This window comes from Diceros bicornis, chromosome 4 (genome assembly GCF_020826845.1).
Source record: "Diceros bicornis minor isolate mBicDic1 chromosome 4, mDicBic1.mat.cur, whole genome shotgun sequence".
Taxonomy (NCBI): Eukaryota; Metazoa; Chordata; class Mammalia; order Perissodactyla; family Rhinocerotidae; genus Diceros; species Diceros bicornis.
In genome coordinates this window covers 84,848,005-84,871,664 of record NC_080743.1, presented here as the reverse complement: position 1 = coordinate 84,871,664, position 23,660 = coordinate 84,848,005, and the positions used below count along the sequence as shown (strand labels likewise).

At 43.6% G+C, this 23,660-nt stretch overlaps 1 protein-coding gene across 2 annotated transcripts in view; it reads left to right on the top strand.

The window, feature by feature from the left end:
• RGSL1 (regulator of G protein signaling like 1) overlaps positions 1–15,595 on the top strand; it is a 57,431-nt gene extending 41,836 nt beyond the window's left edge. For both annotated transcript variants that reach the window (XM_058538076.1, XM_058538075.1), the window contains 11 exons: positions 1,269–1,386; positions 1,834–1,948; positions 3,838–3,967; positions 5,380–5,554; positions 8,835–8,973; positions 9,218–9,342; positions 11,601–11,701; positions 12,950–12,952; positions 13,450–13,539; positions 14,611–14,677; positions 15,559–15,595. In XM_058538076.1, the coding sequence (XP_058394059.1) occupies positions 1,269–1,386; positions 1,834–1,948; positions 3,838–3,967; positions 5,380–5,554; positions 8,835–8,973; positions 9,218–9,342; positions 11,601–11,701; positions 12,950–12,952; positions 13,450–13,539; positions 14,611–14,677; positions 15,559–15,595 (1,100 nt within the window). The remainder of the gene's footprint in view (positions 1–1,268; positions 1,387–1,833; positions 1,949–3,837; positions 3,968–5,379; positions 5,555–8,834; positions 8,974–9,217; positions 9,343–11,600; positions 11,702–12,949; positions 12,953–13,449; positions 13,540–14,610; positions 14,678–15,558) is intronic.
• The last annotated feature ends 8,065 nt before the right edge of the window (positions 15,596–23,660 follow it).

Here is a 23,660-nt window from a genome sequence, read left to right as displayed (position 1 = left end):
AGCAGCAGCCATATGGGGTAGTGTTGAGACAGTGAAAGCAGAGAACAACAATAATGAATCCAAAATATAATAGTTGTAAAAGAAGCCAAGTGCAAGACACTTGCACTTATATGTGAAATATATCCTCTCGTTTAACATTATTCCACCCTGAAAATAGGATTTTATTTAATCTCTATAAGGTAGCAATAAATAGTTCCATTTTACTAACGAGGAAGGTGAAACACAGAGAAGTTAACAAACTTGTCCAATTGGTGGAACTTGAACTCAAGCTTAAGTCGATTGACCCCCCCCCCCAATCAACTAGACTGGAGTTAGATACAAAAGCGAGTTAGCCGAATGCAAAGTTTGAGTGTCCCTCACCCATGGGTTGTAAAGAGAGTTGTACTGGGAAGGAAAACTGTCTCCCTGAAAATCTTTGTTTCATAAATTATGTCTTGCTTTCTTGCCTAAGGCGGGAGGGTAAATCTGACCCTTATAAATTCATCTTGGCCACAAGCAGAAGTTGCAAGTAAAGTATTGACCTATCATTCTAGAGGAAAACCAGAGGGGGTGAGCGTGATTCCATCCTGGAGGTAAACAAATCTATACCAAAGCAGTGAAGATAAAGCCCCCTATTTTGGCACAGATGAACAGATAGGGGTTTTTTGGTGTGTGTTTGTTTTTTGCTTTTGGTAAACCAAGATAAGGTTATAAATTTTGAAAGTAGAAAAAGAAGTAAAATTGGCAAATCTTTACTTGGAAGAAATATTTATTTGTTGAGTCTCAGGATACCAAGTTCTGTACATCATTTTGAGTGAGCTAGGAGAGAAAGAAGAGTATGCAGATCCTGTCTTTTATAAGTTTTCCTGTCTTATTAATGAACACAGTAGTCTCTGAACACCTAGAGAATCATACTGCCCTTAGGATACTTATTTGTAATCTTGGAATCCCCATCAGCCCCAGCAATTTAATTCTTTACTCTTCTGCCTTCTTCCTAAACTGAAAACTTCAAACTAGCTGCAGAAATGAGTCCTTTATACATTTTTTCCCTGTAAGCACTTATCTTTGAAATTTGCATGGAACTAAATCAGGAAAGTATTTGCTCTATAAGTACACTTGCACATAACATTTTAAATGTGCTTTTGAGATTTTTCAAACAAATCGTGGAGAACCCAGTCTAACCAAATTGAGAATAAGGGGCGGTAAGACTCTAAGATGAAAAAAACACCAGCTACCTCAGAAATGATAGACAAGAAGATGATGGTTTTTTTCTCTCTCGCATTTTTTAGAAGAAAAGCTGCAGTGCAATGCCCCTGTCATCAAAGAAATCTCTAACATGCGTAATGTCAGCACAACCACATTGTTAATGCTCCAAAGCTATGTCATGAAATCTCTGGAAGAAAAGTGGTGAGTATTGCTCGGTGAAGGCAATGATCCTTTCTGGAGCTGCTCATTGGCTTCTGAAAGCCACATTAGTCAAGGAGTCTCATAATCTATTCTCATAGTTTACTGTCAGAGCCTCTCTACAAAAGAAAAGCCAAACTTATCTTGAACCTCTTACCTACCTATCTACCTACCTGCACACACACACAGACACACACACACACACACACACACACACACACACACACACACTTCTGTTCATTTGCCTTAACAAGGAACAATACGGTATTGATTAGGAAGTATAGGCTGACATTAGGAAAGGCTTGAAATTGTAAGAAGAGTATTTCTGAGTATCTCACAATTCCCCAATTTACACTTCAACTTCCTCCAAAAGCTGAGATAGGTTTGCCTTGATGTTACCTTTTATGTGGCAGGCTTTTGACTTTGATATTCTTGGTCTCCTTCTGGCAGGTTTAAAGATTACCAAGAGCTGTTCCCACCTTGTCTTCAGGAGGAGGCAACTCAAGTTGCAGTTTTGCCTAAGAAGCCCTCAAAGACAGCAGCAACTTACTTACAGGCATCCCAGGTCAGTGAGGAAGACAATCAAGACAAGACATTAGAGACAAGAAAACCACTGCCTAGGCACTGTTGGCCATACAAAAGAGTTTCACTGTTAGCTTATTTAATCACCAAAACCAACTACTCTTTGGGGTAGGTTTTTAAATCCCCATTTTACAAAGGAGAAATCTGAGGCTCAGAGAAATTGTTAGAGTGGAAATTTAAAAAGAAATCCCTTTCTTCACTATCTGTGATTAGAACCAATTGAGTGATTGGCACAGGAGTCAGATGCATGGAGATCAAAATGTCAATTTTTTACTGCTGAAAGCTAGCTTGGAGGACACGGATTGACCATGAAGCCAAATGGTTTGATAATCCTCTCTGCACCCAAATTAAACTTACTTACTCGCCCAGTCACTGGCATCACAGAACAACTTGGGCCTCCACTTACCCAGGTGAGCCCTTTACTGTATAACAAAGGGAAGGCCTGAACACAGGTGTCATGCAGACAAGTATCTCCCAGACTGAATGCAAAGGGCTGAGAACAGAGCATGCCCATGTCCTTCTTCCAAACTCATCAAATATCCAACTCATTCTTTCTCCCATGGGAGGAGAGAAAAAGGGAAGAAAGAGGAGACAGGAATGTTATTCAGGAAAGTCTCTTCATATGGTTTGAGAAAAAAAAAATACATGCTCCTTTTAAATTATAACTTGCTCAATGTGTTGCAGAGTTGGTTAGTATCAGAAGAATTTGAGCCCAGCTCTGACTCCAAAGATCAGGCTAAGATATCTCTGAAAATAATGCCTATGCCCATTGATCTTATACTCCAGGTATGAAAATGTGCTGCTCTGTCCTTTCTCCTTTTTATTTCTTCCATACGTGAATCAACTCCACGTCAGGGTACCCTGAATGACCGTGAAGGATATTAACAAGAATACTGCACCCAGAACCAGGACACTTTGTTTAATTTCAGGTCTTCCAGTTGCTCTTAGATAAGAGAAGATAAAAAGAAACCAACTTAATGTACTTAAGCCTACTTTGTGCCAACACTGCATTAGGGTGTACATATATAATCACTAACCCTCACCACTACCTTGAAGGCTGTTGTTTCTATCTTACATATGGAGCCATTGAGACACAGGTGAGGTAAGTTGACCCAAATTACACAATTAGGGCAAAACTAGGCTCTAGGCTCAAAATGTCTGATCCTAAATCCAGTGGATTTTTACTTCACTGGTGGCTCTCTAAAGCCAAGATTACATTGAGTTTCCTCTCTGTAGAATGAGACAACTGAACTAGTTGATCAACAAGATTCTTTCTGGCTCTAAATATCAATTTCTCAAGGGGTAAATGAACTAGAGAATGGTCACTGGGTATCTATTAAGAAATGGATGAAGAAACTTAAAAAATGCCTGGTGTGTATGTGGGTGTGTGTGGTGTGCAAGTGTGTGCATATAATTATATTTTGCTGTTTTTAATGCTTAGGAATGCTTTTACTCATTTCCTTATTTCTTCAACATTGCAAAATCTGCCTGAGCCATTATTCCTTTCTTGGGGGTCACACTTATCTGTCCTCCATTGCTTCCTGTTTTTAGCTCTCACACTCCCTCTCCCAGTTGCAGCACCTCAAATCTTCACTGTTGAAAGACAGCTGTAGAAGGAGCATTGCCAATGGCCTCAGCCACACCTGGCTGAAGCTGGAATCTTCTGTCCACCAGCCACTTAATCTGGAAAATGTTACACAAGTTCTCTGACTTGAGTTTCCTCACCTTTAAATTGGAGCTAAAAATTATTCCTTATAAAGGTGGTGTTGTGAGGATTAAATGTAATGAATGTCAAGTTTCTGGCACATAGAAGACTCTCAGTGAACAGAAGCTGTACTAATGAATATGTCATACCCCAATCTCTTTCCCCAGAAAAGAGTCTTGCTGAAAGTGATCAGCTTTATCAAGAGCTTTTGCAGGTACCGCAGATTTATGTCTAATCCCATTAAGCGCCAAGAATTTGAAGAATATCTTCACCTGGAAGTACACAATAGCAAGGAAAGTAAGTCACATCTCTATTTACTCCCCTGCCCTGTTGATGTTTCAGCCACAAGGGTTAGCCCGGCTAAGAAGCTGCAAGCTTATTGCCTTGTGTCATGCCTGTGTTAGCCTGGGGTCTAGCAAGAACCCCGGGTCCTGGGTGCAAAGCCAAGCCCAGGCCTGCCTAGAGAGGACATATGCCCAGTGGCTCCTGCTCAGGGAGCCAGAAAGGGTGAGAATGACTAGTCTAAAGCACTGTGAGATCTCACATTCTACAGAACTATGTCATGTTGTTTGTCCGTAGTGTAGATTCATTCAACTACTGTATTCATTTGTTCCTTCATTCATTGAACACACTTTTTGAGAATCCTCTACGTGGCAGGTGCTTTGTCAGGTGCTGGGGATACAGTACTGAACAGGCAGCGTAAGATCTGCCCTTATGGCACCTACAGTTTTGAGGGAAAGACAAAAAATAGGAGCCACATATGTTGGAGCCAGATTGCCTGGATTTGAATCTGCCACCTTCTAACTGAAGACCTTGTGAAAGGTGACTTGTGCCTTTTCCTCATCTGTAGAATGGAAGTAATAATGGTGCCTACCCCATAGGGTTGTTGTGAGGATCCAGTGAGTTAATACATCTTAGAACTATTCTTGGCAATAGTAAGGGCTATAAAAGGGTTATCTTGTATTATTGCAATTACTATATAATGGTGATGAGTGATCCCAATGATAATTGCGTGGAGACCCTAATTAGTCAAGGGAAGACTCCCCCCAGAAAATGACATAAAGTTGAGTTTTCAGGAATGAGCAATAAGATTTATTTTACTTATCTTAAAATAAGAAAGAGAATGATGCAATTCAGGAACTGAAACCAGGCTAGTTGGACTTAAAGATTAATGAGATGGGGAAAGTACCTGAAATGAGACTGGAGGGATTGATAGTGACAAATATCATCTCTCTGATGACTTTTGACATGTTCCAACTCGCACTTAAACAAACAACGCCACAGAACACGTATTTTCAATTGTATGTTTCTATGAAACAAATTCCTTAAAATAGAAGTAATAGGCAAATGGTTAAAAATAGTTAAATTTTGGCCCTGTAAAAACATTGCACTAAATGAGTGCTGATTCCTCATATTGTGATTGTATTTCTATTAGACAAGCACCAGGAAAACACCTTTCAATACTCAGTTGATTTTTTTTTTTTTTTTGACGTGTATGTTGTCATACCACCTGAGCAGATGGCTTTGTCAGCAGTCCTTCAAGTCTAAGTAAAAGGTTGAGCCTAATGGTAGGGAATCACTATTTCAGTAGGCCCAAAGGTGGGTCCACAGTTTCCTTTCTTCGTTTTAGTTATGCCCTGGTCAAAGGCTTCAGGCTTAAGAGTGACCTGATCAGACTAGATGTTAATTTCTTCCTCTTTCTCTTTCAGATCTCTCCCCATCACCAAACACATCAGGACGCCCAACCTCATATTCCCCAAATGTCCGGGGTGCAGACCTCGAGAATGAAGATATAACCCTTTCGAAGCGCCGTATACTTGGCCACAGGATTATCATTGTCAACTTTGCAATCAATGATTTATATTTCTTTTCTGAAATAGAGAAGTAAGTTTTCCATCTCTCCTTCCCCCCATGGCTTTCCATGCTTAGTACCTACCAGCAGACTGGAGTGGCCTATAAGTGACACAGTGATTTCCGCCCTGCCAGGGAAGAGTCCCCATCTGAAAATGTCACTGAATGCTGTCACTTTATCAATTTCCACCATTCTTTCCTTTGGGTCCTAAAAACGCTTCAGTATTCTGGAGTTCCCAATATTGAAATGCACCTACTTTTACCCAGGCAGTGGAGCAGTTTTTTCCTATTATTTTTAATGTGATAGGAGTCCTCTTATGTAGCACCATTGGACCAATAGTTCTTTAGTTAAAGCAAAAAATTATAATAATAAAAATTGTGTGTATGTGTATGATGTTAAACAGATATTTTCAAGTTAAAGAATATTAACGTGCATTCACTCACCTGTCAAAGTTTTGATGTAAAGCAAAAGCCATTCCACTAATTGGAAGTGCACATATTTTTCTTGTATAGGCTATACCCAAAATGTTATCTACTAATTCTAATTTTTCTCTTTTTAAAGCAGAACGAGAATTTAAAGTTTACTGCAAAGCAATTTAATCCTTCTGGATTTTTAAACTTGTTTTTTCAATGTTTTAAGTTGCCTTACCACACCTAACTCAGTAGCAATTTTTTTAAAAGCAACTTGCCTTTATTGGAACATTCCAAAACATTCAGATTTGTCTTCACACAAACAACAAATACTTTTTCTTTTCATGTTCATATTTTGTCAATTTTCATAAATTATGAATTATAGTAACAAGTACAACAGGCAAAAATATTTGGGAAGAAATGTGAATAACTCAATACATATCTGCCTCAACTAGTTTGAGAAAAGTGAGAGTGTACCAGAGAAGGAGCCACCGGTGTGTACAGTCAGCAGGCCACAGGCATCGGTCAGTGTGTTTCCGAAAGTGCAGAGCACCTGGTAACGGCACATCCGTTAGGGGTGTTTGGTTAAAAGACCTTCCACTGCACTAATCCCAGTGAGAGATTTAGCCCAGTTCCACAAACACTTATTGATTGTTTACCCTTTCTTGGCACTGAATTTGACACTGGAGATACAAAAAACAACTAAGACACGCTCTCTGTTCTCCAAGATCCCGCAGACGAATGGGGATGGCAGAAAAGACACACAAAAAAGTTAGGAAGTGGGATGATAGGTGCTATTGTCGGGTTAGGCCCAGGATATGCATTTAGACAACTGAGTCCTCAGGTATGATTTCTTGGGAGACAGGTCACTGAAGGTGAATTTTGAAGATGAGTAGGGATTAGAGAGAGAGAGAAAGTGTGCAAGGGGGAGGAGAGTGGGGAGCAGAAGGAAATGCCAGAGTGAACAGACTTCCCTGATACTGCTCCACCTCCGTCACCATCCTCTCTGCTTTCTCACTTGCCCTCTGTGAACTGTTCTCTGCACAGCAGCCAGAGTAGCCTTTTTTTTTTTTTTTGCTGAGGAAGACTGGCCCTGAGCTAACATCTATTGCCAATCCTCCTCCTTTTTTTTTGATTTTCCCTTTTTCTCCCCAAAGCCCCAGTAGATAGTTGTATGTCATAGTTGCACATCCTTCTAGTTGCCGTATGTGGGACACGGCCTCAGCATGGCCGGAGAAGCGGTGCGTCGGTGCGCGCCCGGGATCCGAACCCAGGGCCGCCAGTAGCGGAGCGCGTGCACTTAACCGCTAAGCCATGGGGCAGCCCCAGAGTAGCCTTTTAATAGTGTAAACCAGATTATATCACTCTCCTGCCTAAAATGTTCTGGCGGCTTCTCATTACCACTAGAATAAAGTCCAAACCTCCTCCCATTGCCTAAAGGGCTCTACACAAACAGGACCTACCTGCTTCTCGAAGCTTACCGTGTGCCACTCGCCACTGGCCCCTTGCCCCAGCTCTGAGGCTCTCCACTCTGCTCCGCCTGCGCCCGCTGAGCTGCTGCCTCTGCACTTGCTGCTCCCTCTGTGGGAAGAAGCCCTTTCCCTGAAGTCTTCAAGTGACTGTCTTTCTCTTTCTCTTTGTCTCAGTCTCAGTGCCCACCCCCTTCCCTATCACATCATCCCCTTTCACTGTCTTCATGGCACTCTACTAGATATTTAATTATTCATCTGTTTACTTACCAGTCTCCTTCCCCTCATCGATTGTGAGCTCCTGGAAACCAGGACTTTGTTTACGGTGTTCACTGCTGAATACCTGCTCCTGGAACAGTGCGTGGCAGAGTAAACCCTTAATAAATGTCCACTGATTGAATAAATGAATGGATCTGCAAAATAGGCTCATAATGGGAAAAACCTTGGTATTCTACTATTAGGAAAATGTAAAATGGTTAAGATTAAAAATGGCCTGAGGTGCCATAGTGGTTAAGTTCGTGCGCTGCTTCAGTGGCCCAGGGTTCAAAGGTTCGGATCCAGGGCGTGGACCTACGCACCACTAATCAAGCCATGCTGTAGCGGCATCCCATCTACAAAGTAAAGGAAGATTGGCACAGATCTTAGTTCAGGGACCATATTCCTCAAGCAAAAAGAGGAAAATTGGCAAAGGATGTTAGCTCAGGGCCAATCTTCCTCACACACACACAAAAAAGGCCTGAGAGAAGTAAACTGTGGGCTTAAATCAAGATAAGGTGTAACTGACAGATATTTGATGGTTAGTAAAAGAATATGTTGCTGGGTAACAAAGTAGAATGGTCGTTGCCAGGGGCTGGGAGATGGGAAGAATGGGAGTTAGTGTTTAATGGGTATGGAGTTTTAGTTTGGGAAGATGAAAAAAGATCTGGAGATGGATGGTGGTGATGATTATATAACAATGTGGATGTACTTAATGCCACTGAACTACTTAAAACATAAATTTTATGTTATGTATATTTTACTACAATAAAAAAATTTTTTAAGAAAAGGAATATGTTGCTTCAAAGAGTAGTGGTAATTGTGAGAGGGTCAGCACAGGAGAGAAAAGAAAGAGAAGATAGCCCTTAGCCCTTGAAGTAGTCAGAGATGAAACTGGCACAGGGGCCAGGGTGGGTAAAGAGGGGAGGATGGAATAAATAAGGGAGTTTGTGATGAAGAAATACACTTGAAGAAGCACTTAGCATATTATCTGACATGTAGTAGGTCCCCAATTAGTATTTGATGATGGGTGAATTATGATTGAATGAATGAAGTCACAACCTGGCTCAGGATTGGCCTTGTGTCTTTTAGGCCAGAAATAAGTCTGGCCAGCTGCCCTATTTAGTCATTGCTTTCCTCTTCTCCTTGCTGATTTCCTACTCACTGCCTCTTTTTAGGTTTAACAATATGGTGAGTTCAGCTCACATGCTGCAGGTCAAACGGGCATACAACGAGAATGACTTGATCCTAATGAGGTCCAAAATTAACATCATCCTAAAGCTCTACTTGCATTCTGAGATCCCTCCAAGGCTGAGGGTAAGAGGGACTCCCACTCCTCTCTGGCCTTTTGCCAAGAAGCGTTTCCCCCACAAGAACCCTGAAAGCTAGTTGTCAGGTACTTCCTAAGTCCTGGGTCAACCAGATGTCCTTTATCTAGCAGCCCCTTGAAAAGCTTCTGTCTTCTGAGGAAGGGGGTGGTCTTGAAGGTCCTGGGGGCCAAGAGAGGTTTTCTGCCTTCCCTGGAGCCTCTGCCAGTGACAGGCTCCCACTCTGTGGATAGGTGAACATCTCCGACTCCCAGAGGGATGCCATCCTTGCTGCAATTTCAGACGGCTACCCAGATCGGAACATCTTCCACGGGGCTGTCTTGTCTATCTTCCCCGTCATTATGTACTTCTGGAAAAGGTAACTGTCTCCCCTGACCCGAGGACCATGAGGTCAAGAAAACACGTTTGAATTTCAGGAGAGTTTTCTGTCTTCCTCTAGCCCTCTGTTTCACAGTTTCAGGTTTCATGGGAACTGAGATAGTGTATTCTTATTCTACTCACTATGCTCCATCCCTCACATTCTCACACTGAACACTGGATCAGAGGGTGGAAGGCCAAGTAAGACCGGGGATCAGAATGCCTGCTCCCACCTCTCCCGTCTGCTTGCTTGGAAGAAGGGTGTTAGGTTTTCTTAGATGTAAGTTCCTCACCTAAGGGTGAGGGTGGACCACAGCTACTTGAGGAGAAATTCTGTCAAGGCTAACACAACTATGCTTGTGCTTAAGGAGCCTCATGGAAGCAGTAAGCCAGAAAAGTTTTGCTCTGTTGCGCCCAAATCCCATAATTACCACTAAGGGCACAGTTGCTAGATGTTTCAGTTTTCAAGAGGAGCTAGAAATTCAGATTTTTATGTCTCCCAAGGTTAAAGTGGCAAACGTGGCAACTAACTCAAAGGTAAGATGTGGTGAGGAAGCTGTGAGGACCAGAAAACAAAAATAAAGCAAACAATATCTGCATGACAAATGCAAGCCGTAGTGCACTGGTTCCAAATCTCCCTGCCCAGGTTTGGGCTGAGAGGCTAGCCTCGATTCTCCCAGATGGTTACTTACTCCTGTGGTCCACGGCGGCTCCAATGCATACCTTCCACATAGTGAATGGCAGTGCCCTCCGTGATGGTGACCACGGGACAACTGGCTGAAATGCTCCCAAGCCAGGCTAATTGGGATGTTTAGATTATTATGTGATTCCAGCTCTTTGGAGCTCCCCTCTCCCACAAAAAAAAAAATGTTACTTTATTAAAATAGAAGTGTAAAAGTTGCTTACCAATCACCAACCTTTATTTTAAAATCTCTGCAATAATTATTTAATACAAGATTGAAAGAAATACAAAAATCTAAGTTCAAGGTAACCAGTTTAGCCTTTTGAACACCAATTGGTATCTAGCACTTAATTCTAGACTGAATTCTAGTTCTCCTAACCAGGACTAAATAGAAATTCATCCTGAAACTTCCTGAAAGATCAGGAACCTCTGGGAAATATGTGCTGCTCCTGGTTTGAGTCAAGGCTCCGTTCTCTTTCACACCTCTTTAGAAAGTGCAGGGATGCCTCAGGCAGGCTTTGAACCCCTAATCCTCGTGCAGCTGGCTCTTTACTTGCTTTCCTATACGCTTGTAAAGAGTTTTATGTTGTGCACTATGTCCATGTATATTATCTCAGAGGAACCTCTCAACTACACCATGAGGTGGGTGGGGCAAAGTATTATGGTCCCTATATTATAGATGAGGAAACTGAGGTTCAGAGTGGTTAAGGGACGTGCCTAGGATCACTTGGTAAGTGGTAAAACCGGGATTAGAAACCAGGTCTCTTGGTCTCTTAAGCACGACAAAGAATGCATCTGTGGCCTGTTGGGAGGTCCGTGATGGGAGGGAGACCCAGTTCAGCTGGTGGAATGGGAGAAACCAACTGTGATGGAATAGAGTGCCCCTCGGGGAGGGGGAAGGAGGGCAGCAGTCAAGACCACCAGAGCCAAGGCAGGAAAAAAATAAATCCAGTCTTAGCCAAGACCGACCCCCAAGGGGTGCAATCCAAGGGCAGGCTGAGGGACAGCGAGGGGTTGGGGGCCAGGGAGGAAGAGACGGGGAGTGTTACAAGAGCTTCTAAGGAGCAGTTGTCAGGTTGCAGTGAGTGTGAGTCTGAGTTCATGTGAGGAGCCGGGGTCTGCTCCAGGCAAGGGGCTATCAGGAATGAGATGAGGGGGTCACAGCTGTCAGTGAGGGACAGGATGGAAATCAGGGATCTGGAACTGAAAGGAGGCCAGTCAGATGCTCTGGCTGCACCATCTCGTAGTCTGATGATGAAGTGAGCACCCCAGGGGTTAACCCCAACCCAGGCTTGGGTACAGCAGATGCTTTACAGACTCCATTCACTGGTGGTCCCAGAAGGAAGTCCCAGTGTACTGCCCATGCCAGGCCCTCACTGGAGCCAAGCCTGGACAAAGAGGAGGCCTCAGAAGAAGGGTCTCTGACAGGCAGCACTCTGAGGCCAAGTGCTCTCCTCTTCTCTGTTGGACACCCCACTCTCTGTGAGGCTAGTCCCAACCTGGTTCCCCTTAGCTCAGTGTTCCAGCCCCTTGGCTGGTGGTCTTCTCTCTGTGACCAGAAGCCATTCTTCTCACAGGTTTTGTTCCTGGAAGGCAACCCGCTTTTACTTCCAGTACAGCGGGAAGGACACAAAAACTCCTCCTAAACCTGAATACAAGTACCCTCCTTTGAGTGGAGGTAAGCTCCACCATGACCCACAGCCCTATTCTCTAGCACACAAGACTCATGAAGGGGGAGTGAGGGCCAGAAGGACCAACTGAAGACTTCACACAGGGTGTGTGCTGGAGGGGTGGGCAGCTCCTTAACTTGGCCTTCAGAGAAGCATTCAAGTATATTTGTCTGTGGCTACCAGTGCAAGCAAAAGGGTACCCCACCCATGCACTGCTCCCCAGACTCTGGGTGTGTGGGTCATAGTCTCCACGGTGGGTAAACGGAGCTGGTGACCTGCGTTACCAACTATCTCCATTCAACCCTACCATTTGAAAAGCATCTATTTTATAGTGTTAAGCGAGAAAATAAAAAAGCAGATGTAGAGTATGATTTTAATGTGTTAAATACATGTATATCTTCATGCATATACATAATTTTTATGAAAGCATGGGAAAGAACTTAGAAATAAAGTGTTAATAGAATTATCTCTGGATGGTGTGATTATGAAAAGTTTATATATTATTAACATTATCAATTATACATTATTAATATATATTATTTATATATTACTTATTATTGGTATCTTTATAGATAAGTATATAGATATATGTTTTCTTAGCACAGAGCAGTTAAACTCAGTCCCTTTCCCTACACGAGTGCTGAGATCAGTATCTGAGCAAAAAGGAATTTTAAAGAGAGGGAGGAGGGTGCACAGGGCAGTGCTTGGTGAGGGCAATGCTGGATATCTCTGCAGTGGAAAGTTCTGGGAACCAAAGAGAACAGGTCTGTGAATTTGGGAACAGGACTAGCATCAGAACAAAATATGGAGATAGGACAGAAGTCTTAAAAACAACAGCTCACGGTACCATGACGGTGCAGAGCATTCCGTTGTTTCAGCTCAAATCTGCTCAATTCTCATGCCCATTTTCCCAGGAACTTACCCCTGCCCCAACTCCAGCCCTCAAAACAAGCATCCCACCCACTTCTTGGAGTGCAAATGAGGGCCTTTAAGACCTAAATCCATCTCTGGCTTGCCTGAATGGTTGGGGAAGCAACTCTGGCTGGCTGTAGAGCCTAGCTCCTGCCCCTCTGAGAGGGTCCTGGCCTCAGTAGGAAACTAATCACCGACCTCCCTGGCTGCAGCCACCCCGATGGTCAGTGAACATTGTTCATTATCCTTATCTATGCCTTGTGGAATGTCACATCAGCAGGCAGCAATCGGCAATCTTTTGGACGTGGGGCAAAATGTCCCTGTGGGTGCAAGGGCTTATTTAGGAGGTGGCTAGGGGTAGGGAAGAGGAGGAGACTAGTAAGAGGAAAAGGAGCAAAGGAGTGGGAGGTGGCTGGTGGTGGTGGGGGAACGATGCTCACTCAGAGGAGCTAGAAAATGCACCTTGTGTTAGCTAAAGCGTTCCAGCCTTTGGCTCACTTCCTATTGCTGAGCTCCAAGGAAGTAAATCCCCAAATCTTTTCTGGTGTCAGAAGTTGGAAGAGGGCAGCAGGATGCCCTGAATTGAGAGGTCAGGCCAGCCGGATTCCAGGCCTGGAGAGTCATTGTGTATGAGCTGAGGGACCCGGAGCATCTTGCTTCCCCTCTCTCAGCCTCAGACCCCTGATCTCAGATACAGAGGTTTGGGTTTAGGTAAAGTCTATCATTAACATCCTGTAATCCAAGGAATGTGAAACTGGAGCTTTCTTGCTTACATAGAAAGACTTATTTTGTCGAGTGTTGTTGTAAGGAGTTTTAATGCTCCCCCTTCTTTCTTCCCCCGGAGACCACCCTGTCCTAAGATTCACCTTGCTCAGAGGTTTTGAGTGGTTGCTGCCTCAACAGCGGGAAGCAATAGCAAGTTCAGCCCAAAACTGTAAGTTGGAGTTGGAACACCACTGATATCAAAAGTCCACGACTCAATGAGGGTGACTCAAAGGCCAGCTTGGCCAAACTCCTTATTGACCACAGGGAGGCTGAGACCCCCAAAATGTGAAGTGACTTGCTCAGGATCACACAGCTTGCAAGTAGCAGAGATGGGACAAGAAGCGGGTCTCCTGACTGTCCTTCCAGGGCATTGTACACAGCTCTCATTTGAATAATTGTATCTTCTCGATTCTTTTATAGCCCCTTAAAGGGGGTGCCTAAAGCTTTTCTATATCCCTACTGGCTCCTCTGCCTGTTTCCAGGCATGGTGTATGATCTTTATTAAGAGACAATCATCACATCCCAGTTGTTCCTTTCCCCTCCCACTGAGAGCACCTGCTGGTTGGAACAGGATCTTCTGCTCCCTGGAGGCTCCTGCTAGTGGTCTTCTCATCCCTGTGATAAACACTCTAGTCCCTGCCTCCCACGTTGGGGCCATGTTATGTCCTTTTTCTTCCCCATCTTCAGCCTCAAGGAGTCAAGCCCACTCCCCAAGCACTAAACCTGCCTTCATTTCCACATGGTCTCTCCCAACAAGCCTTCCCTTTCTATCCCAATTGTCAGCTTCTATTTGCAGATTAGGGGTACTGCATCTCTGCTTCTTGCAGGCATGAGATGCCAGCTTGCCTGGCCTGCCTGTTTGCATATGTTCCCTTGTTGTTTAATGGAGGAGGCCACTATGAAACATTGTCCTTGATCCATAGGGTCTAAGCAGCCCTATTGTCTTGTGATTCTAGGGTTCTTCTGGCCTAATCTCCCAATTTTACTTCCTTAGGTCTCTGGGGTTGGCATCAGGACCTTTGCAACCGATGAAATGTCTTCTAGGACAAAAAATATGGCAGTGTACAAACCAGGTCCCTGAGTGTCCCTGGAGCATTGCTGCTCCACCTTCACTGTCCTAACTCCTTCCCTGGAAGTATCCCTGGAAGCTGTCCTGGGGTGGCCTCCCCAGGCTGGAGGTCCTCCCATGAGTGTCTGTGCCATGAGTTCTGATGCATTCTTTCTCTGTATTTGTCTTTAGCTTCATCTACCAATGTTACCCCGTCAAGACATGCACTCCCTGCCGTGCAGCTGTGTCCTGTCCCGGGGTAGGCACAAGCCAAAGTTCTCTTCTGCAGTTCAGAGCTGCTTTGTCCAAGTGTACAATGGGAGACTGGGGAGAACAGAGACCTAGCTCCACATCCTGACACTCCTCAGCGTATAGAACCAAGAAGATGAGCTTGCTGCTTCCGGAGAGGCCTGTAGTTGGAGTAGTTAGGGAAGGGTTTCTCTGTGGGTATCCTTGCCCACCTTCAACCAAAACAGGCAATTTTAGGAAGTCAGAGCCCCTGACCCACCTTCCAGTAGAACACTATTGCCGGGGGAAGTGTCTCAGATGATCTTTTCTTGCTAGCTTCTCTCAGACTCCAGCCCTTCAGGCTCAGGTGCATAAGATGGGAAGGAAAGAAGAGCTGCTCTTCTCGGCGGGATACTCAGCCTAACTCACTTCTGTACAAGCGTCGACGTGAGACTGATGCTGTTAGGGATCTAGGAGAATCCCCAGGGGGTCGTGGAAACCACAGCCGAGCAGTGCCACACTGCTGCTTAAATGTCAGGCGTATAAGACAGCAGGCCCTGTAAATGGCGGGCGTGGGGTCCACACCAGCCATCCCACCTTCTCAGACCTACTGTAAGTCCAACAGGGGCTGGGAGCTGCCCAGGTGTCATTTGCCAGCGCTGGTGCCTGGAAGACAAGCCAAGGACTTTGGAGCTCTTTGCGCGGAAAGGAAATGCGTGGCTTGGGAGGTTACAAGCTCTTGGGGAAGGAGGTGAGAGTAAGAATGCGAGGGGCCCTATCCTGAAGGCAAAGGCTTTTGGTTTTGGCCATTGCCATTCCTAAAGGGAGTGACAGCAACAAACCAGCAGAGAGTACAATGCTAGCTGCCTCATTGCCGTTGTGATAACTGGCCGCTCTTCTCTCTTCCTTCAGACGAAAATTACCGGGCACCAAAAAGGAAAAGAAGTAATCAAGTCAGGCCCCCATCAGAGGCACATCATCTCTCAGAAGCCTCCTAACACCAACAGAACTTTTCTGGTGAGAAGTGAGATGCCCTGGTGCCATCTGCCCTGGAGAGATCAATGGGGTGACAGCCCAGACATGGCAGGACAGGACTGCAGTGGGTAAGATGTGGGCAGAGAGAATGAGCAGAAGTACCTCTGCCCTCCCTGAGCCTGGGGCTCCTTCAGAGGTGGTCTTTCCACAGTGGGCATGTAACAGAACACCCTACTCTTGAGGTCAGGAGACCTGGGTTCTAGTCTCACTATGCAACTGCATGGCCTTGAGCAAATCCCTTGCTCAGGGTTGTTGAAGAATCCCATGACAGATGTAGGTAGATGGCATGGAACACTCTAGGAAGCAAGGTGCTGTTTTTCTCAGCAGTGACAGATGGGGTCTTTTACTGCTAGGATCTCCCATGTGGGCAATGACTTACATCCATTGTCTCAGGGAATCCTCAGCACCCTGTGAGTAACCATGTCAGAAATCATTGATTTTTAAACAGAAGAAGAAACTGACATACACAGAAGGTAAATCACTTTCCCAAGATCACTAGGTAGTGAATGGCAGAGTCTTGACTAGAACACACCACTTCTGATTCTTTGGCTAGTTCTCATTCTGCGGTCGCCAGCTATACAACTTTTCATGCAGTAAAGGAATAGTTCTTCCCTGGAGTTCTGTTCATTTGCCAATTAATAGATAAAGAGACTCTGGAAAATTTTTGACCTAAAGGCCTAAATTATTGTCATAGTTTTAGAGAGACTAGGCCTGTTTTCTGCCCTTTGAAGAAAATCAGAAGTAAAATGGCAGAATGTCCTAAATGTCGTCCGTTTGAGATAACTGAGGAGAGGTTGGCTCGTTGACTCCATGGGCTGCAGAACAAGGAGAGACTAGAAAGCTTATTAGAGAATCGTTTCAAGTTTCCAGTCAGAAAGTTCCTGCCATGCTGATGTTCCTTGTTTCCTAGACTTTCTCAAGGATGAATATGTTGTGATGTCAGATCAGAGCTCACGAACACCCAGGATTGTGCATCATCTGGGCGGGGCTATGATGCCACAGGTCCAGGAAGACTGCAGGCAGATGTGACCAGAAGAGGTCTGGATGTAGGCGAGGTGTGGAGAGCCTTTAAGGCCACTGAGAGAAGGTCCAGTGAGGCAAGCATTTCTCATGAGGAAGGCCCAGAAGAAGGGAGTGAGGCTTCCTTCCCCTATCAGGGCTAGGGCTCCAGAACAGGACTTCAATTAACAGAAGGAGCAGAGGGCATGAGACAGAATTCCAGTTCCTAAAAATCAGGCAAAAAACTAAGGCAAAATGCCAGGAAAGGAATGGAGAAGAGCCCAATTACTGGAATTGAGGTGCCAGGGAAGGGCTTGGTCAAAAAGGAACAAGTCAAGAGCCCACACGTGGAACCAGAGAGGACGTTAGGCCAGCAACAAGGTGATTGATAAGGATCCAGTAAAATACTGACTCAGGATCACGTGCCTAAATACCCTCACATTGGACTGAGGCAAGGCTGAACCTACAGAAGAGCAGTAGGTGGGTCCCTCTGAAGGAAAAGAAATATCGTTCAATGGACTCATTTGAAACTGTGATCTTTGTCCATTTCTTAATTATCTCTCTCTGCACGCTCACCCCTGGGTATCCTCATGTACAGGTATGCAAGCACCCACAAACATGTTATTTGAAAGGCCTCATGACACTTAGTAGAACCACTCTGGAAAAAAAAATCTGCTCTTTTATGGAGCCTGGCTGATTGCTTCCTTTGCTTTCTTATGCTCTTACTTCAGAAATCCTAAATCTAGCACATTCTAACACCAGATTTATGCTAGTGTCACAAAGTCAATCATCCAGAATGCAAGCAGGTAATATAAATGAGTAAAGCAACCCATGAGAGATAACAGGGAGTGGTAGAGACTGTGATGAACTGGGGAACACTTCTCAAAGGGGACAGCAATGGTCAGCTCCAGCCAGCCAACCCTGTGTTGCCAGAGCTTCTTAACTTAGGAGAAAAACAAGAAAGAAAAGAAAGGAGGGAGGGAGGAAAAAGTGAAAAAGGAAAAGGAGAAAAGAAAAAACAATGATAAATTTAAAGTTTTTGTAATACTAGGCAAGTGAAACAAAATTTGACTGTGGGCAGGATTGGCCCACAGCCCAACAAATCGCAATCTTTGCTTTAAGCTTTTTCTTTCCCTTTGAAATTATATTTGGGTCCTGGGTCTATCTTAGATAGAAAATATGGGAGGGGAGGAAGAAAAGTCCCAATAGTAGACCCATAGGGACCACTGACATCCAAGGAAAAGGCCAAGGAAGAAGGGCCAGTAAGGAAGCTGGCCTATTCTAGTCCCTGTGTTAGTTCTCTATTGCTGCCATAACAAATTACCAGAAACTTCATGGCTTAAAACAACACAAAATTACTTTCTTGCAGCTCTGTAGGTCAGAAGTCTGGCCTGTGACTCATCGGGCTAATGTCAAGGTGTGCAGGACTACATTCCTTTCTGGAAGCTCTAGGGGTGGATCTGTTTCTTTCTCATTCAGGTTGTTGGCAGAATTCAGCCCTCGCAATTGTAGCACTGAGGTCTTGTTTCCTTGGTGCCTGTCAGCCTTTCTTTGCCCGATTGAAAAAGCCTCAACTCCTTAGTGGCAAATACAAGACCGTGGACAACCCGACCCCAATCTAGGTTTCCAGGTTCATCTCTTGCCTCTTCCCCCTCATACATTCCACCATCCAGCAATGATTGTCTAAAATGCCCTCCCTTTCTTCTCCACCTGGTGATAAGAGACATCACAACAGTGACACCTGGTTTTCTCCTCTCTCCTCTTACCCTCTCTTCTTTGTTTCTGCAACACATTTTTTTCTCTCTTTGGAGATATTTGTTCATGTATGTGCCTCGCCCGCTAGAATAACTTTTGTAGGGCAGAGAGCATATCCTGTTTTTCTTTGTACATCCAGCGCCTACCACAGTGACATGCAGATAATAGCTGCCCCATAAATATGCATTGAATGCATGAGTAAATGAACTGTGCTAGGAGCTGGGAATGTAGTGGAGAAAACAGAATGTGCAGTTTACGCCTGCACTGACCTCACAGTCAATTATGCTGACTTCACAGTCAGTTGGTGTGGACAGTGCTCTTTACCAGAAAATCAAATCAGTAATCAATTACAATTGTGACTACCACAATAAAGAAGAAATCAAGCGCTGTTTTCTTTATGAAATTTTTTATGTTCCAATAATTCTTGATGCTTCAAGAACTTTCTGTTTTTTTAGGAAGCTCATACAACTCATTCAGACTAAAGAGTGACAGAAAGAGGCAGAAGAAAACAGAGCAAGAGAGACTGAGAGGGATCTGCTTTCCACCTTCAGGAGCCTTTTCAGTTACACGTGACAAGGAGTGACGTGAAATCTCACTTCTTTCTACAGAAGTGTGAAAAGACATCTGTCTCTCTTTCTGAGGGCCTCCAACTGATCCAAGTGTCACTGCAGAGGAGGGGGTGGCTCATGTGTGCAGCACCTTCCGTTGCCAGCCCTCGCTCCTACACCTCAACCAGGGCTGCAGATCATTAGCCAGAATAAAGGCTATCCATGTTCACAATCTGTGGGCCTCTCACCCTCTTCTTAAAGAGAAGGGCACATGGAAACCATATGTTGCTCCCCAGTGGGCTCATAAGGTCATTTCCAGTTCAAGGGATTAGCAGAAATACTACTCCCTGTCCGGAATCAAGACCACGGGCCAGTGGGTCTCGTCCAGCGGCTCTGACACGTGGGCTCTCCCTTGACCAACAGAGTCCAGGCCAGGAGGCCCTGCTGCCACTCGTTCAGAGCTCAAGTTCTTCCAGAGGCAGGCTGGTTTTAAATCCCATCTCTGCTCTTCAGTAACTTGGTGACCATTGGCAAATTACTTAACCTGACTGAATCCCAACAGCCCTGTGTGTGAAATGGAGATGATAATGTCTACCTCGTAGGGTTGTATGAAGACTAACATGAGATCATGTAGATCAAGTGCACAGCATGTGGCCAGTCACAGAGTTGGGGGCAGGGACATTAGTTGCTGCCCCTCTTTCCACCTTTTCCCTAAACTTCCCAGAACAGGAGGAAGTGATTGACCAGGAGTGGTGAAGTTGAAGAATTAAGTCCTGAGGAAGTTTTGAATGCATTTCCTTCAAGATACATAATCCATGGGGGCTGAGTGGCCAGGACATCCACAAGTCTATTCAATTCCTAATGTGTGTGTAGTCATTTGGAGGATTTCTATATGTTATATATTAACTATTAACAGAAGGTAAAAAGATTTCTTCCTGTGCCCTTTACATGTACACCCTGAGCCCCTGACAGATATTTTTAAACATTCCTGACCCTTTATTGAGCACCTACTATGTGACAGCAGGGATAGAAATCCTAAGACTTACTTCACAGGCAAGCTAATGGAGGTGTAGAGAGGTCAAGTCTCTTCTTGCTTCTTGTTTGCATGGTTTCTGAAGAGAAGTCAGATGTAATTCTTATCTCTGCTTGTCTATAGGTAAGGTGTTTTATTCCTCTGGCTTCTTTCAAGATTTTTTCTTTATCTTTGAGATTCTGCAGTTTGAAGGTAATGCACCTAAATGTAGTTTTTTGGCAGTTACTATTCTTGGTGTTCTCTAAGCTTCCTGGATCTGTGGTTTGGTGTCTACCTTTAATTTAGGGAAATTCTCAGTCAATATTGCTTCAAATATTTCTTTTGTTCCTTTGTTCTCTTTCTGGTTTTCTCATTACATGTATGTTACACCTTTTGTAATTATCCCACAGCTCTTGGATATTCTGTTCCCTCTTTTCCAGTCTTTTTTCTCTTTACTTTTCAATTTTGGAGGCTTCTATTGACAAATTCTCAGGCTCAGAGTGAGAGCCGTGTCCAGTCTACTAATATGTGGCTCAAAGCATTCTTCATTTCTATTACAGTCTTTTTTTATCTCTAGCATTTCTTTTTGATTTTTTCTTAGAATTCCCATCTCTCTGCTTACATTACCCATCTGTTCTTGCATGCTGTCTACTTTTTCCATTACAGCCCTTAGCGTATTAATCATAGTGGCTTTAAATTCCTGGTCTGATGGTTCCAACATCCTTGACATGTCTGGTTCTGATGCTTGCTCTGTCTCCTCAAACCATGTTTTTTGCCTTTTAGTATGCCTTATAATTTTTCGTTGAAAGCCAGACATGAGGTACTTGGTAAAAGGAACTGCAGTAAATAGACATTTTGTAATGTAGCGATGAGGTGTGAGAGGAGGGGGAGCATTCTATGGTTTTATAATTAGGTCCTATGCTTTTAGTGAGTGTGTGCTGCTGGGCTGTCAACTTCACAAATGCTTCTCAAGTTTTTCCTTTTTTTCACTCCTTTAGGTGGTACAGGATGGTCAGAGGGGGCTGGAGTTGGGTATTTGCCTTCTTCCACGTGGAAGGCTAGAGAGAACCATGGTTGAGTATTTCCCTTCCCCCATATGGAGAGCTAGAGAGACTGGAGTTCACTATTTCCCTTCCCCCACGTTGGTTAGACTCTGATAAAACCCCAGTTTGTTAGGTCTGTTAAAATAGTTTCTCTCGTGGACAGCACTATTTCAAAATGCTCTGGCGTATTTCAAATTGGTTACTTTTCCCTTTGCGTGCTGGAAGCCCAAATGGATTTTTCTCTGATCTTTACTGTGAGAACCTGGTAGAGCTCCTGGAGGTAAAACTTATAAAAGTGTGAGGGCCCCACTATGACTAGGTCTCCCTGAAGTTTTTATCTCTCAGACTTACTCACACTGAGCCTTCAGCAATTTGTCAGGTACAGTTTAGGCTTTCCTACTCCAGTCCTGGTTCTTGCTGAGATGGGTTTCTGCTCTGGTGAGTTGTGATTCTCTGTATTCACCCATCTGTCCCTCTAATTTGGGGAGCAGCAGTTTTCCCTGTGACCTCACTTCTCTGATAGATCTAAGAGAAGTTGTTTATTTTTCAGTTTGTTCAACTTTTGACTTATTGTTAGGACAGAGTGATGACTTCTTAAGTTCTTTACATGCTGGATCAGATACCCAAAGTCCCCAGGAGATTTTTTAAAAGCTTGAGCCTGGGCCCCACCAAGGTTCTGACTTAACTGGTCTGGGATGGGGCCAAGTGATTCTAAAATACAGCCAGGGTCAAAAACTACTGATAGGTGCCACATACACTTTGTTGCTGAAGAAGGAGAAAGGTAGGCAATGAGAATGAGCACAGAGTGCTTTGTCCTCTTGGTTACTCCAGTCATCTGTCTCTGGGCTAGATCCAGTTCTTTGGGTATTATTAAAGGAGAATATTCATATGAAATTTGTAGAACTTTATGTTTTTTTAGTATATTCACAGGGTTTGGCAGCCAGCAACGCAAACTAATTTTGGAACACTTTTGTTGATCTACGGTTCAACTTGCCGTCTTAATACTACTAAATCTTCTAATCCATGAAGACAAAATGTCTTTCCATTTAGCATAGTGACACTGAAACTTACATGATCTTAAAATTGAAATCAGGATTATAGGTATGTCTTGCTTTGTGTAACAGCTGAATTTGTTAATACTTGAATAAAAATTCACTTTTTTAAATTTTTTTACTGTGATAACATTGGTTTATAACGTTCCATAAATTTAAGGCATACATAATTATACTTCAATTTCTGCATAGATTACATCATGTTCACCACCCAAAGACTAATTACAATCCATCACCACACACATGTGCCTAATCATCCCTTTCTCTCTCCTCCCTCCTCCCTTCCCCTCCGGTAACCACCAATCCAATCTCTGTCTCTATGTGTTTGTTTATTGTTGTTTTTATCTTCTACTTATGAGTAAGATCATACTATATTTAACCTTCTCCCTCTGACTTATTTCACTTAGCATGATACCCTCAATGTCCATCCATGTTGTCACAAATGGCTGGATTTCATTATTTCTTATGGCTGAGTAGTATTCCATTGTGTATGTATACCACATCTTCTTTATCCATTCCTCCCTTGGTGGGCACTTAGGTTGCTTCCTAGTCTTGCCTATTGTGAATAACGCTGCAATGAACACAGGGATGCATGTATCTTTACACATTGGTGTTTTCAAGTTCTTTGGATAAACACCCAGCAGTGGAATAGCTGCATCATATGGTATTTCTATTCTTAATTTTTTGAGGAGTCTCCATAGTGGCTGCACCAGTTTGCACTCCCACCAGCAGTGTGTGAGAGTTCCCTTCTCTACACATCCTCTCCAACAATTGTTGTTTTCTGTCTTGTTAATTATAGGCATTCTGGCAGGTGTGAGGTGATATCTCATTGTAGTTTTGCATTTCCCTGATAGTTAATGATGTTGAACATCTTTTCATGTGCCTGTTGGCCATCTGTATATCTTTGGAGAAATGTCTGTTCAGGTCTTTTGCCCATTTTTTAATTGGGTTGTTAGTTTTTTTGTTGTTGAGATGTATGAGTTCTTTATATATTTTGGATATTAATCCCTTGTCATATATATGGTTTGCAAATATCTTCTCTCAATTGTTAGGTTGTCTTTTCATTTTTTTGATGGGTTCCTTTGCTGTGCAGAACCTTTTTAGTTTGATGTAGTCCCATTTGTTTATTTTTTCTGTTGTTTCCCTTGCCTGGTCAGACACGGTACTTGAAAATATGTTGCTAAGACCAATGTCAAAGAGCATAGTGCCTATGTTTTCTTCTAGAACTTTAATGGTTTCAAGTCCTACATTCAAGTCTTTAATCAAGTCTTTAATCAAGTCTTTAATTTTGAATTAATTTCTGTGTATGGTGTAAGAGAATGGTCTACTTTCATTTTTTTGTACCTGGTTGTCCAGTTTTCCCAACACCATTTATTGAAGAGACTTTGCCTTCTCCATTGTATGATCTTGGTTCCCTTGTAGAAAATTAGCTGTCCATAGATGTGTGGGTTTATTTCTGGGCTCTCAATTCTGTTCCATTGATATGTGTGTCTGTTTTTGTGCCAGTACCATGCTGTTTTGGTTACTATAGCTTTGTAGTATATTTTGAAATCAGGGAGTGTGATACCTC